This window comes from Catharus ustulatus, chromosome 11, assembly GCF_009819885.2.
Source record: "Catharus ustulatus isolate bCatUst1 chromosome 11, bCatUst1.pri.v2, whole genome shotgun sequence".
Lineage (NCBI taxonomy): Eukaryota > Metazoa > Chordata > Aves > Passeriformes > Turdidae > Catharus > Catharus ustulatus.
Window position 1 is genome coordinate 22,114,830 of NC_046231.1, and position 14,072 is coordinate 22,128,901.

A 14,072-nucleotide genomic window follows, 5' to 3' on the forward strand; every position below is an offset into this window, starting at 1 on the left:
TGCAGGAGTATAGGCCAGGCTTGAAACAGGGTCAGGCTCTATTTGTCCTCCAGGTCGTTTTAATTCTGTGCCCTGTTCCAGGTTCTACAGGGCAACAACCAGACAGCACCAGCCCTGCATAATTGTGTAGAGCTACCTCCACCCAACATCCACCTCCAGGATAACAAGCAGTGCAAAACAAAGCAAGGATTAAACTGACAACCTTTAAACAAATAAAATTCTTTCTGTTCTGTAGCAAAATTAGTGCCAGGCACCAAAGCCCTCCAGGGCCACAAGCTGTAGAGACCTCAGAATACATTGATCAGGGTAGCTGTTCACTACCTTAAGCCTCAAAGCAATAGGTCATGCCTTCTTAGAGACCAAAGCGGGCTGGGGTGCGTCGTGGTGTCAGGGGCTCCCCCTGCTCCTTTCGCCCAGGGGTATAGATTTTAGTAGATCTGTCAAAGAGGACAAGGGCCATTAAGGAAAATGCAATCTTTTCCTGCACCAGAATTCCCACAGGGAAGCTGGGACCCTCCACACAGGCACGCCATAGGCTGGCAGGGCTATCACCCACCTTGCACTGCCCAGTGGGTTGCGGCGCTCCTGCTCCTCCCGGCGGGCACGCAGCTGCTCCTCTGCCAAAGCCATTTCCTCCTCCATGGCAGACACCTCCTCCTTGGCACGGCGGCGGTTCTCCTGGAGCAAGACAGCAGCAGGTCAGGGACAGCAGACTCCCTGCATGCCCACAAGCTTACCCCCTTCGTGTCAAAACACACATGTACAGCACCAGAATGCAGAGGGCCTGCAGTGTGCCAGTTCATCCAGGACAGAATACTTACCTGGCGTGACTTGCCAGCGTGTTTGATACTGTAGAACATGGGGCCCAGCTCTGCCAGCCACTCTCCATCCACAGCAGTGACACACTGCATGTATTCCTGCAGGGACAGAAAGACCAGGATAGCAGGATGGTATCCTTGGGGCCCGGACACCATTCCCAGAGCCAGAGTAGCTCCCTTCCTCCCTCTGTTGCTGATGGCACTTCTCAGGCTGGGACCATATCCCTTTTCCAGACAATTCCTCCTGGTCTCAGAAGCTGCTACGGGTTGGATTTGAAGACACCACAAGGAGGATCAAACATATCCCACAGAAACCAGAGAAAAACAATGGGGGAAGGGACAAACAGATGACACAGACCTGCCTAGTTTGGTATAGATGGGAAAGGCTGGTATCTGCCACTCAGATGGATCTCAGTCTCACAGCAAAGTCCTCCCATCTCCCTTGGAGCACCCATCACCCTTCCTGCTAGCCCTCAGCCCAAGCTCACCTTGGTGGTCATAACCAGTTCATGGTACACAATGTAGTCTGGTGTGTAGCCCATGCCAAACAGAGAGCTTGTGGGGTGCAGGTGGCAGGGCATGCCAGTGCGAATGTTCACATACTCCCCAATGCCCTGCAAAGACAAGTGTGCTTAGTCCATCTCTTCCTAGGCAGGGCCTTGCAGCCCCCAGGCAGCTCAGACACCTCTCACCTTCAGCTTTGCAGCCTGATGGAAATAAGCAGCACAGATGCACTTCCTGACAACATCCCAATCTGTACCACAGGATGCCAGGCTCATTCGCTGCTGCACCATAATGTCCTTGAGCTGGGCACGCACCTCCCGTACCTGCAAAGGCGTGTGCTAGTCAGATCCCTCCTCTGCCCAAGGCTGTCTCCCCCAGCCTCACGGCCACACCTCACCTTGCGCATGGCCTTGGCATGGATGAAGTGCTGATTGCACCACAGGGTAGAATAGCTGTTGTTTTTCCACTGCAGGTAAACGTTCAGGTAAGTCAAGTGATCGCTCTCAGGAACAGCAAATTTCTCCCGCACTTGGTCACTCTCCTCCTCTCGGCCCTGAAGGACAAGCAAAGAACATGGGTTAGTCAAAGGGCAGGGAAGGGCCCTGAGCTGCTGGAATGGCAGCATCTTGTACCTTAGGCCGGTAAAAGATAGCAGGCACGGACAACATGGAGACAACAAGCAAGATCTCAGAGCTGCAACCCATGTCACAGGAGACAATGAGCATTTTGGAGAGCGCAGGGTCCAGTGGGAACTCCACCATGAGACGCCCTGTAGAGGTCAGGCCACCTGTAGGAACAGAACAGTGATCACTGATTAGCATCTGGGAAGGCCCCAGTTCCACGGGCTGGCAGCTTACCCCAACAGCCAATACCTGTGTTATCCAGGGCCCCCAGGATCCACAGCTGGTACATGGAGTTCAGCATATTGTCCTCAGGAGGCGGATCCATGAAGTGGAACTGCAGCAGGTCCTGCACACCCAGGGACTTGAGCAAGAGCACTACATTGGCGAGGTTGGTGCGCTGGATCTCAGGCACCGTGGTCGTCAGCAGCTCATTCTTGTAGGCACTCTGGGTGTAGAGCCTGGGGAGACATGCCAAGAGCGTGCTGCTCCTGTTCCAGCCACTGCATTCCTTACAGACCTGCCAGCCTCTGCCCAGCCGAGCCCGTCACGGCACAGGGCAGTAACCCTGCACCCAGCAGGCGTTTGCACTCCAGCCAAAGTGTGGTCTCCCCAGCACACCAGAGTGTTTGGGCTGCAGCACAGCACACAACCAAGCATGCCCTTCCCTGCTCTCATAGCATAGCCTGGGAGAGGCCTTTGCTTGGCTCTTATCCTGATGGCATCCAGGGAAGATCAGCCACAAGTGAAGATGGGCACAGGAAGAAAGTGCAGCACATCTTTTTCTCTGCAGAAGCACTGGGTCCCAAAGGCGGCCTTCAGGCCTGCCTACTGCCCACATCCCCTCAAAGTTCAAGATAATGAACAGCTTCAGAAAGAAAAAAAATATATGACCCAATGCCAAGCTGAGGACACAAGAGGAACACCAGTGACATGCCTACCTGAAACAGTGGCCTGGACCTGTCCGGCCAGCTCGGCCGGCCCTCTGATTGGCATTGGCCTGACTGATGGGGTAGATCTGCAGCGCATCCATGCCTATACGGGGGTTGAAAACCTTTAGGGCACAAGAAGATCAAACAGAAGTTAAGAGGAAGGCTGAATAGTGACCACAGAACTCCCTCAATCTATCCCAGAAATCAGAGACAGACAGTACAGAAAACCCTGGCTCACCTTCAATTTGCAGTAGCCAGAGTCAATCACAAACATGATCCCATCCACTGTCAGTGAGGTCTCTGCAATGTTAGTGGCAACGATGCACTTCCTGACCCCATCAGGAGCCTGCAAGCACACTACACATGAATCACATCGGTGGGCATGGCTCTGCTCCACTGAGGAGTGCAGAAAGGGACAGGCGACTCTTGGGAAGTGGGGTAAGTGGGGTACATGCTTTCTCTCACCCTCCACATGCAATACCAAGGTACATCTACCCCTCTCACCCCTGCTCTGTACTGTCTCCTGCTCCAGTTTTCCCTGTCCCCACCCAAATCACAAAGCACACATCAGCACCTTCTGAAAGATCTTGGCCTGCAAGTCTGAGGGCAGCTGAGAGTAGATTGGCAGTACAGCAAGAGCAGGCGCCTTCTCCAGCTCCTCAAGGTGCTCCACAATTTGCTCTGAGGTTACCTAGACACACAGAGGAGTTAAAACATCAGACTGAAACGAGAAGTTAGGACAGCGCCTGTCCTTCCAACTCACCTCGATATCTTCCTGGCCAGGCATGAAGACGAGGATGTCTCCAGGAGCACCAGACAAGTGGACCTGCAAGGCTTGTTTCACTGCAGCCTCCACATAATCCTCCTGTGGGGTCTGAACAGCACAGCCTGCGTTAATCTGGACAATATCTTTACCTGCCCTGTGTGCAAGACTGTAACACACCACAGCCACTCCTGTCCTGTGTATCCCCCTCAGAGTACAGCCCACCTAGGTCACAACCCTGTCCTGCCAGCAGAATTTCCATCCACAAGCTTAACTATACCTTGCTGAAAAGAATATCCACAGGGAAAGTGCGCCCAGGAATGTGGAAAATTGGAACGTTCCCAAAGAAGGAGGCAAACTTTTCTGCATCCATGGTGGCTGAAGTGACAACAAGCTTCAGATCTGAGCGTCGGGCAACCACCTAGGAACAGATGAACAATATGGAATATTCATGCATGGCTGTGGGCTGTTTTCGTTCTTACTGAGATAATGGCACAGGACAGAGCTTCTGTTGTACCCCAGAGGCACTGGCTGTGCATGTCAGGGAACACTGATGCTCTATGGTCAGTGCTAAAAAAACCCACCAACCTCAGTCCAGGAAACCTTAATCCAGCAAAGACCTCTGTATAGGCAGTTCAGATATTCAGCCACCAAGACTCTGGTAGCATTACAGGAGACCCAACCCCCCAGAAGCAAGGACCAGGGTGCTGGAGCAGTCAGAAGAGATGTGGCAGCTCTTTCCTGGTCCTGGCAGAGAAGCGCCGTCCCAGATCACGTGCCCCACGCTGCTAGCCCAGGTCACACCCACCTCCCGAAGCAGCCCGAAGAGCACATCAGTGTTGAGCGAGCGCTCGTGCGCCTCGTCCATGATGATAGCACTGTAGTTGTCCAGGTCAGCCTCCCGCAGCGACTCCCGCAGCAGGATCCCATCTGTCATGTACTTGATCACTGTGTTCTCTGACGTGCAGTCCTCAAAGCGGATGGCATAGCCCACCTGAGGAGGGCAGCGATACCAGAGTCTGGTCTTCCAACAGTCCCAGCACCCAGTGTCACTGGGCGGCACCCTGCACTCCCTACTCGACTCACCTCCTCCCCCAGACGCACGCCCATCTCCTCGCTGACCCGCTTGGCCACCGACATGGCAGCCACCCTGCGGGGCTGCGTGCAGCCAATCATGCCGTAATCAGTGTAGCCATCCTCATGGAGATACTGTGTCAGCTGAGTTGTCTTCCCACTCCCGGTCTCCCCCACCACGATCACAATGCTGTTGTCTCTGAGGAAAAGGAAAAGGTATTTCTTCATACCCTTCAAGGAAGGGCTTTTGTGTTTAGCTAAGCATCACCCTACTCAGGCGGGAGAGCTGAGCAAACACAAAGCAACGGGTTGTTTCCTGAGAGTACAACTTCCCAATGGTCATGATTCTACAATTCCTCAACTGAGTTCCCAAACACAGGCCAATGCCCTGGGGATGCCCTGGCAGCCATACCTAAGGATGGAGAGCAGTTCCTGCTGTACAGCAAAGATGGGTAGGTATTGTCTCTGCTCCAGGATCGATTTCTTCTTGGCAAACTCACTGCTGGCTTCACTTTTTTCTTTCATGTGTTCAGCAAACTTCTGCTCTGTTCTAAGGAAACACTCAAAGTCCTGAAAATGCCTCTCCACACACTTTGCTATGCCTTTAGCCCCCGTTATGAACTGAGCAGAGTAATTTAGAGCAAGCCCCTACTTATAATCCACTTTGCCATCTTCTGTCATCATCTCATCCTTCTCCTCCTCTTTCTTGATCCCCATAATGTCTCCCAGCTTGGTGCCTGCCAGCTCCCAGTGCTTGTGCTGAGCCTGGAAGGAGAGAAAACAGCACAACTTTGCCACAGCAAGCACAGACAAAATTCCTCCCTAATCCTACTCCTAAGAGTAGGAAAAGGATATTAGTACCACAGCTCCCCAATGCAGAATGCACACTCCATTCCTACATCAAGCTTCCCACTTCCAAATGAACTGAAGCAGAGTTTTAAGACACTAGAATGGACATAGAGACTTCAGGCAAAGGATTACCAACTGCCTCCTAAGGAAATAGTTCCAGCTGCTGACCCTCTCATTAAATTAGAACTTAAACCTACACCGATGTGAACCAGAGATAATCTTCGTGCCCTTGCCAAGCGCTCACAGGTTTTCCTCCCACCTCTGCTATCAGTTTAGCTACCACTGCCATTCCACTCATAGTGTAAGAAGGTCAAATGCAGCCCAGTTTCAACGTAGAAGGAACACATCTGTACTTCCCCACAGCTATTATGTAAGCTTTAGAGAAAGTCCCTAGAAAACACCCCAAAATGAATCTGCTACCTCACCCCATACTCCTCCTCACAACTCTTCTGCTGAGACATGACAAGGTATATCATGCTGCCTTACTGCCTGCTGACAGTCTCTAAGCTACCTGGCATTCTTCCACCTGCTTCCTTCTCCCATAATGCAAATGTCCAAATGCACAGAGATTCATGTCCCAAAATCACACCACAGCAGCTGCTATGAGGCAATGCAGTAAGCTGGGCTGCCAGGATGTCCCAGCTTACAAACATATGAGCTTCTTATCATCACTGCTCCCAAAGCCTGAATGCTGCAGAGTCCAAACAGGGCTGTGAGGAACTACCTAACATGCACAGCGGACAGTAAGCCAAAGGGCTGCAGCGTACCCTCTTACGCTCCTTTTGCTCCCTGTGCTTGCGCACCAGCTGGCTGCCCTTCCGAGCGATGATGGCCAAATCCGAGGTGGCATCCTTCACAGGGATGACTGGCTCTGGCTGCAGGGAAAAGGCACTGCTTTACTAAAAAGTCCTCATATGTACAGGGCTCCCTGCCATCAGTGCTTTCAGCCACAGTCTTTACCTGCTTAGTGAAGACAATCCTTCCATCTAGGAAAGGGGGCACCAGATTGTGCACCAACAAATGCACTTTAGCAGAGTTATCCTCCTCAAAATCTTCGTCCACTTCAATCCGATGGACCACGCCACTGGTCAGCATGCGATTTGTCTCCCAGCGCTCATTATCCTGCAGGAAACATACCAGAAACACAGTGAAGTGCCACAGAAAGTCACAGAGATCACACCAGCACACCAAGCTTGGTCCTGGGCTCTGCACTGGCAACAGGATGCTTCAAACCTAGTGAGCCTGAAAGTAAGCACAAGGAAGGAACAGTAAATGGAAGCAGTACAGTACAGGAAACTGCCCACGTGAAGCACATGGTCAACAGGACTGTCTCCATGGAAATGCAGGATACACAAGGTAGTCAGAATACATCAGGAAGCCTGACACAGCCCTGCTCATGCAAAGAGAGCAGCTGCCCTCAGCATCCACTGGGCCAACAGTGAACAGCCCCAGTAATATACCTCACACTCAGAACAGCAGGAGCATGGTCCTCTGCTCTCCTGCTGCCCTGGACACTGCAATCCACCAGCCACTCCAACTGTGAATTCTGCCCATGCAGGAGTTGCTGGGCTGGATTTTCCAGGGGAACTCAACCACAGTTCCCCTGTGAGCACTCCTTCAGCCTGGCCCAAGAGTGTCCCTCTCCACCTGAGAGCAAGGGCTCAACAAGTGGATCTTTCAAGAGGCAGCCAACTCCACATGTTCAAAGCAGCCAACCCCGCCTCTTGGCCTTACCTCATTGATCTGCCGCCGCTGTGCCGAGATCCGCTTCTGCCTCTGCTTGTGCAAGTGCTGCTCACGCTTCTTCACGTACTCCTCAGAGGAGTAAGCCAAAGGGTTGTGAAACTCATCATAGCCCTCATCCATCATGTACCAGTCCCGGTCAGCTTGCTGGGAAGGGAGAGGTGCAGCACTGAGTTCTGCCCATTCCCCAGAGCCTGGGGCCCCAAGGCCCTGGCCTGCCCCAGACTCTCACCCGCTGGTCATCCTCCCACTGCTGCCGCTCCTCTTCCGTCTCAAAGGCGATGCCCTCCTCCCCTTCCGTGCGCCGACCTGCGGTGAGCCAGATGGTCCAGAAAGTTCCCAAGGAAACCCCAACTCTGTGCCACAGTAAAGGGGATTCCACACTACCCACCCCAGGCAGCTCAGCCCAGGTTCCTCACCTCTCCCTCGGGACAGGCGTGGCGTGGCCCCCAGATGCCGCCGGTCATCAGCCCATTCATTGTATTTGTATGACGGGGTTGGCAGTGGCGTCTTATCAGAGTACCGGCTCCTCACAGACCTGGAACACAGCAGATGGGAGGAACTGGCGCCCACAGGCAGACCCCTCTCATACACAGAGTCCCTGTTCTGCAGCTCCACAGCTCACAGCACAGCCTCAGGCACCGGTACCTGTCCCGCTCCCGCCGGTCTGTGTCCCGCAGCGACGGCAGCCGGTGGCTGCGCTCCGAGTCTCGATAGGAAGGTGAAGGAGATGGAGATTCCCACTGCGAGCGATGGGCGCTGCTGTAGCCACCATCATCTTCCTCCCAGCTGGAGCGAGACGGTGTGGCTGCATCTGGCAGAAGAGATGGGGTTTGTCACTTGTTGTTCAGTGGCCCTGAGCACCTGGAGCCACCTAACACCTTCTAAGAAAGGAGCATGGAAAGAGGGGTACCCATTAGAGGGTTCCCTTCTCCCTCTGACAGAAGGGGCTGACCCCCTGTAATTGCAAGGAATTTCCAAAGGATCATATTTCCATCACACAGACCCAGAACAGACCCCACCATGCAGAGCTCTGCCAGAGTTTCAAACACACACAGCTGGCACATTTCTCCCAGACCCAAGCTGAGCTGGAGTTTTATGCTTGCCTTAACCACAGACATTACAAGGTACAAGCTTCTCTATTTCATCCTGCAAAAACACCAGGAAGCATAAAAACTCCAAGCCCCTCCCTGTTAGGTCTCACAAAAGAGCTCTGCCGGGTCCCAGTCCCACCTTTGGGCCGATGTCGGGGGCTCTCAGGCTCACTCCTCCTGCCGCCCCGCTCTGACGAACCGTCCCTCTCCGATCTGCTGTGGTGACTCCTCTCCCGCTCCTCTACAGAAACAAAAGGATCTGGTGCTTATTGCACAAACAAGCTTCCCACGCCTGCTGCAAAAATCACCACGAACACTCGTAGAGGCTACAAACAGGGCAAAAGTCAGGCCCAGACCCAAACCAAGAACCACAAAGGTCTCCGGCAATTACCACGGTCTCGTTTCCGATCGTGGTCCCGATCCCTGCTGCGTTCCTTCTTCCGCTCCTTCTCCTCCTTGGAGGAGGCGAAGACTCCGTGTTCCCGACGCTCCTTTTCCCGCTGCCGGCTGCGCTCCAAGAACTCCTCGCTGACACCCCCAGTGTAGGAAGGTGTCTCCACGTGGACAGAGCGGTAATGTCTGGGCAGGCAGAGCAGAGAGAAGAAACGCTCAGAAGTGCTGAGCAGCAGCAGCAGCCCTTGGGCCGGTCTCGTACATCTTCATGTGCAGCCGCTGCCACAATGCCCAGCAGCGCTCACCAGGCTGCCGTGCCGCCGGTCACCCCGCGCTCCCGACCCGGCCGAACCCCCCTGCAAACGCCACCTGTTCCTGCGAGCTCTGCGGCTGCTCCGCTCGGCCTCGTCCTCTTCCTCGTCCTCGGCGCTGCCCGCGTCGTCACGACCCTCTTCCCAGTCCTTATAGGATGCGACGCGGGATCGCTTCCCCCCGGCCGCCTCCTCCTGGCGCTCCCGCCGCTTCTGCGCCGCCAGCACGTCCAGTCCCAGCAGGGAGACGCGCGGGGCCGGTGCCTTAAAGACGTGCTGCTCGGCGCCCCGCGGCAGCACCAGCCCGCCCGCCTCGCCGCTCGGGCTCGTCCCCGACAGCCGATGCAGCGACTCCTCGCTCGCCGCCGCCATCGCGGCCGCAGCACCGCGCGAGCCCCGCACTTCCTTCAACGCCCGTAACCCGTGTCCCGGAGCGCCGCCATGGCCGCGCCACAGTGCTCGGCGGGAGAAGCCGCTCTAGCCAAGCGCACCATAGACACGGCGGCCAGAGCCTGTGGCCGAGCCGCCACCATAGAGTGCCGGCCCCAGCCCCGAGCGCCGCTGGCGGACTTCCGGCGGACCGCTGGCGGACTTCCGGCGGACGCGCACGCCGCGGGGTCACGGGGTCATGGGGCCGGGCCGGGCCGGGCGGAGGATCCCGCCCTGCTCGCAGCCGTGGGCTCCACCAGCAGCTGGCGCCAGGCCCTGTCCCGGTAGGAAAAAGGGGCAACTCCGTGCCCCGGGGCTGCCCATCAGACAGCCGTGAGTCACACCTGGACCCTGCTGCTACAGAGGCCAAGGCTGCAGTGTTGGGACCCAGCTGCTTCCAGGCCCAGCACTGGTCCTCTGCAGGGCCGGGCCTTGAGCCAGGCAAGGACAGACACAGCACTAGGCACATCCAGAGGCAGAGTGGTGTTGCTCACCCCATGCTCACAGCAGCCTCCAGCCTCCTCCTGCAGGTCATTCCTGCTTGGGGCGTCCTGCTCACCCCTTCTGTTACCTCCTGCGCCCTGGTTCAGCCCATGAGCTCTAGATCTGCCCCTGGTGCCTGCACCCAGTACAATTCCCAGCAGGACGAGCACCAAAACCCCCCTCTTGCTTAGTGTCAGGCTGGAAGAGGCCTACAGGAAGCTGCCAAGCCCTGACAGGACGCCAGTATGCCAAGAGTTTCCCAGCAGTTGTAACCAATTTTGGTGAGTGCTGTTGTGCAATCCTGCTCTGCTGGGTGCATTGTGAAAGGCTGAGAGAATGCTTTGTGCAGGCCAAGCTGTTGCTCAGGAAAAGCCCCAAGATGCAGTGAGTTCAGGGTGAAGGAAAAGTCAGCACCAGAGGGGCCAGAGACAAAACCAAAGACAGAAGCACCTTTGATCAGGCCACAACTGACAAGGCATGACTGCAACCATCTCCAAACAGCTGTGTACTGGCACCCAGCACCATCACTGCCTTCCCTCCCACCTAGGGCCTGGCCACAGGTAGAAGTCTCTGCCAGAGGAGGCCCGGTGCACTTGTCAGTCCATCTCAGAACTCGGAGTGGCTTCTCTCCCACCAGGAAAAGTGGGAGCAAAATGCAGAGCTGATTCTGCTCAGCTGAGGAGAGCTATGCTGCATCCCTCCAGCCCATGGGGTGTCCCCACAGCAGCACACAGGACCAGGTGAGCCAAATGTTTATTGACATTCAGTTCTGCTGGCCGCAGGGAAGCCAAAACACAGTCCTGAAAAGCAGCACAGTCCCCTGCTCCCCCCATCAGACCCTTCCCAGGGGCTGGAACCAGGACCTTCTCTCAGTCCCAGGCACTGCAATTGTCACACCCATCCCTGGTCAGCCACGGGTCCTCCCACCCAGCTGGACCTTCACGGTGCAGCATGTCAGCAGCGGTGATCTGCTCCAACGGCCTCCATGACATTCCTGAAGCCCTGCTCCCTGATCAGTGACAGTGTGGTGGGACTGGGCTGGCACTGCTTGGCACTTGCTGTCCAGAGCTGTCCCAGGACCACATCTGGGGATGTGCCTGGCCTCTACTCACCTCAGCAGCTCCTCCAGTTCCCGCTTCACTGCCCGCACCACGGGCGGCCCGTGGTACACAAGTGCTGTGTACAGCTGCACGAGCGAGGCTCCAGCACGGATCTTCTCCAGGGCATCCTTCCCACTGCTCACCCCGCCCACGCCGATAATGGGCACTCGGCCTGTGGGCAGGGCAAGGGTCAGCATGGCACAGGCAGTGCTGGCGTGCAGCCCCAAGCCCTGCTCTGCCATCACCTTGAGTGAGAGTGTACATCTCCCTGATGGTCTGTGTGGAGAGCTCCCGCAGGGGCTTCCCACTGAGGCCCCCCGGCTCCAGGCGCTGCCTGCTCCGGAGGCTGCTGGGACGGCTCACGGTGGTGTTGCTGACTATCAGCCCATCCACACCTAGCTGCAGGGGCAGTCACAGGAGGACACAGCTTCCACAAGCAGCCCAGCCCTCCCCTTCTCTCCTGCCAGGTCAGGACCTCCCAGCACACAACCCTGAAGTGTGCCTAGGGAAAAAGCTGCCCCTCACTGCTTGGGTCACTCAATGCCTGGGTGACACACACAGGCCCACAGACTCTGACCGACCCAGGACACCATCCCTACAGCAGCCAGAGAGCTGCAGGCAGAGAGGTGTTTCAGAGAGGTGACTAGCCAGGACCACCACAGTCCTGCCTCCGATGGCCTTCCCTTCCTGCCTCCTCACCTCACAGACAACGCTGGCGATGTCCTGCTTGTCTTGTGCAGTGAGGTCAGGGGCAATCTTCACCAGCACAGCTGGCTTACGCTCACAGGGCAGTCGGTCCCTCTCCACCAGCACCTGTCAGTGCACATGGCCGTGCATGGTGGGGAGATGCCTCCTTCCCCAGCACGGACCTTTGCACACCCCCACCACAGGCAGTACAGGGACAGGACTCTACACAGCACCAAAACCAGGAAAGGCACCGTTGGCACAGGGCCTGAAGCACACGGCAGGCAGGACCCCAGCAATGCCTGAAGTTGTGGGGTGGACAGCTCATTGCCTCTTGCAGGAGCAAGTGGAGGGCAATGTCTCAGTGCTCCTGAGCCCTTTGCTGGGATACAATGCCCTAGTACACCCCACAGCAGCAGCTGACAGGGACATTTTAGTGGTCTTGCCCACCACACGGGAAAGCCACCCCCACACTCCTCCCTGTGTTTGGGCAAATCCACTGGCTGCAGCAGTGCAGATGCTGTGATTTGGGCTGGCTGGGGGGAAGCACCCACCTTGCTGAGCAGGTCCCGCAGCTCAGCCTTGCCCTGCAGGTCCCGCAGCCCTGGGGTGTTCGGGCTGGACACATTCACAACGAGGTAGTCAGCCAAAGGGCCCAGCGTCCGGACCCCAGCCACATAGTCAGCTGCAGCATCAGGAGAGCTCTTGTTCTTGCCCAGGTTGACTCCAAGAGGCATCCCAGCTGGAATACAGACACAGCTGAACTAGGGCAGCAGGACCAACCACCACCCAATAGCTGGATACTGGCATTATACACCAATCCTGGTCTACAAGTACCAGGAGATGCCCAAACCTACCCTGCAGGCCCCAAGAGCAAAGGCTTACAAGCTTGTCTCACCAGCAGTGAGCCTGGTCTGTGTCTCCTGGCGGGCTCGCAGCCTGCGCTCCACTGCAACATGGCCATGGCTATTGAATCCGTACCTGCACCAGGGCAGAGGCAGTTCAAGGCTGGGTTATGTCTGCAAGCCTTAAACAGAACATGCAAGAAACACACGGCAGATGTGTGGTCTCTGCAGCTTTGCTCAGCACATCCAACCAAAAGCCACCACAGCACCAACAGCACCTGGGACTATCCAAATATGCACCCTCCCTCACAGCGGGCAGACTGCAGGACATGGCACAGCAGCTGCCCTCACATCCCACCTGTTGATGACAGCCTCGTCCTCTGCCAGCCGGAAGACCCTGGGCTTGGGGTTCCCTTCCTGGGGCTCGGGCGTGACAGTCCCCACTTCCACAAAGCCAAAGCCCATCTTGTACAGCCCGTCCACAGCCTCACACTGCTTGTCGAAGCCAGCAGCCAGGCCCACTGGGTTGCGGAATCGCTGCCCGAGGACTCGCACCTCCTGCGGGGCTGGGGCTGAGTCAGAGCCCACGGACTCCAGGAACCATTGCTAAGGCCCCTCTCCAACCCTCCTCCCGACAGACCCGGCCGCCTCCCCTGCCCCATCGGCTGTCCTTACCGGGTGCCTGCCCGAGGGCACCTCGTCACCCGCCACGGACTGCGACCAGACCCCTGCGCACCCTGCGGCCCATACCCTGTCCGTCTGTCTGGCCACCGTTCCCGCCCCGCGGCTCTCCCTGCTCCCCGCCCCCGGGACGCACCAGCGCGGGGCCGTCGGGCCGGGCGGGGAGCAGCAGCCCGAGGCCGGCGGCGCGCAAGGCCAGGCCGTGGGCGGCCTCAGGGGGCAGCGCCCGGAGCGCGGGCATCACCGCCGCCGCGTACAGCCGCTCGTCCCCCGCCGCCAGCGCCGATCCCAGGAGCACCGCGCAGCCTCCCAGCGCCAGCAGCCGGCCCTGTGTCAGGTTGTCAGAAGCGCGCCAGCAGCGATCCCCCACCGGCAGCCACACCCGACCCGTCCCATCCCAGCACGCCGACCCCGGTCCCACACCACCCATCTCATCTCTGGCCGGCCCGCCCCAGCCGCAGCCAGCCGAGCCCGGCTGTCCCCAGGTGCCGCGCTCGGCCCCGCCAGGACGGCTCCGAGGCCCCCCAGCACCCCCGGCCGCTCACGCGCAGCGGCGCCGCCATCACGCTCAGCCCAGCACGAGGGCACTTCCGGCCCCCCCGCCCCGTGATTGGTGGAGGCCACCCCGTCCCAGCCAATCGCCACGCAGCACGGGTCCCGGAGCGCGCTTTATTGCGGGTGCAAAGGGGCCGGGGGAGCGACAGGGACGGGACGGGACGGGACGGGAGAGCTGCAGACAGTGCCATGAA

The 14,072-nt window shown here is 57.5% G+C and overlaps 2 protein-coding genes across 5 annotated transcripts; both read right to left on the reverse strand.

The window, feature by feature from the left end:
* Positions 1–189: 189 nt before the first annotated feature.
* Positions 190–9,663, reverse strand: DHX38 (DEAH-box helicase 38). Its single transcript, XM_033069726.2, has 26 exons — positions 9,160–9,663; positions 8,789–8,976; positions 8,537–8,638; positions 7,952–8,117; positions 7,723–7,841; positions 7,536–7,612; positions 7,295–7,450; positions 6,521–6,682; positions 6,328–6,435; positions 5,364–5,476; positions 5,124–5,261; positions 4,724–4,910; positions 4,446–4,631; positions 3,918–4,058; positions 3,638–3,748; positions 3,449–3,565; positions 3,113–3,220; positions 2,884–2,996; positions 2,195–2,403; positions 1,955–2,109; positions 1,720–1,875; positions 1,511–1,645; positions 1,307–1,432; positions 822–917; positions 557–678; positions 190–437 (listed from the first exon to the last, which is right to left on the reverse strand). The coding sequence occupies exons 1-26, from the start codon at positions 9,471–9,473 to the stop codon at positions 353–355; spliced, it is 3,690 nt and encodes a 1,229-aa protein (XP_032925617.1). The 5' UTR covers positions 9,474–9,663; the 3' UTR covers positions 190–352.
* Positions 9,664–10,749: 1,086 nt separating this feature from the next.
* DHODH (dihydroorotate dehydrogenase (quinone)) lies at positions 10,750–13,901 on the reverse strand. Of its 4 annotated transcripts, none has more exons than XM_033069673.1 (9): positions 13,869–13,901; positions 13,460–13,651; positions 13,001–13,200; positions 12,696–12,778; positions 12,352–12,539; positions 11,813–11,926; positions 11,359–11,512; positions 11,126–11,285; positions 10,750–11,015 (listed from the first exon to the last, which is right to left on the reverse strand). In XM_033069673.1, exons 1-9 carry the CDS (start codon positions 13,884–13,886, stop codon positions 10,883–10,885), a joined length of 1,242 nt encoding a protein of 413 aa, XP_032925564.1. In that variant the 5' UTR covers positions 13,887–13,901; the 3' UTR covers positions 10,750–10,882. The 4 variants fall into 4 exon arrangements, with proteins under 4 accessions (XP_032925564.1, XP_032925566.1, XP_032925567.1 ...); XM_033069674.1 differs by having other exon boundaries at positions 10,882–11,022; XM_033069675.2 differs by lacking the exon at positions 13,869–13,901 and having other exon boundaries at positions 13,460–13,823.
* Between the last annotated feature and the right edge of the window lie 171 nt (positions 13,902–14,072).

Excerpts from the sequence above, each read along its gene's own strand:
- DHX38 (XM_033069726.2), bottom strand. The coding sequence starts at position 9,473 with ATGGCGGCGGCGAGCGAGGAGTCGCTGCATCGGCTGTCGGGGACGAGC. Across the intron at positions 7,842-7,951 it reads GACCGGCGGGAGCGGGACAG|GTCTGTGAGGAGCCGGTACT; the intron begins GTACCGGTGCCT and ends GCTGTGTTCCAG. Across the intron at positions 6,683-7,294 it reads AGCGGCGGCAGATCAATGAG|GATAATGAGCGCTGGGAGAC; the intron begins GTAAGGCCAAGA and ends TGTTTCCTGCAG.
- DHODH (XM_033069675.2), bottom strand. The coding sequence starts at position 13,753 with ATGGGTGGTGTGGGACCGGGGTCGGCGTGCTGGGATGGGACGGGTCGG. Across the intron at positions 11,513-11,812 it reads TCGCCAGCGTTGTCTGTGAG|CTAGGTGTGGATGGGCTGAT; the intron begins GTGAGGAGGCAG and ends CTGCCCCTGCAG. Across the intron at positions 11,286-11,358 it reads GATGTACACTCTCACTCAAG|GCCGAGTGCCCATTATCGGC; the intron begins GTGATGGCAGAG and ends CCCTGCCCACAG.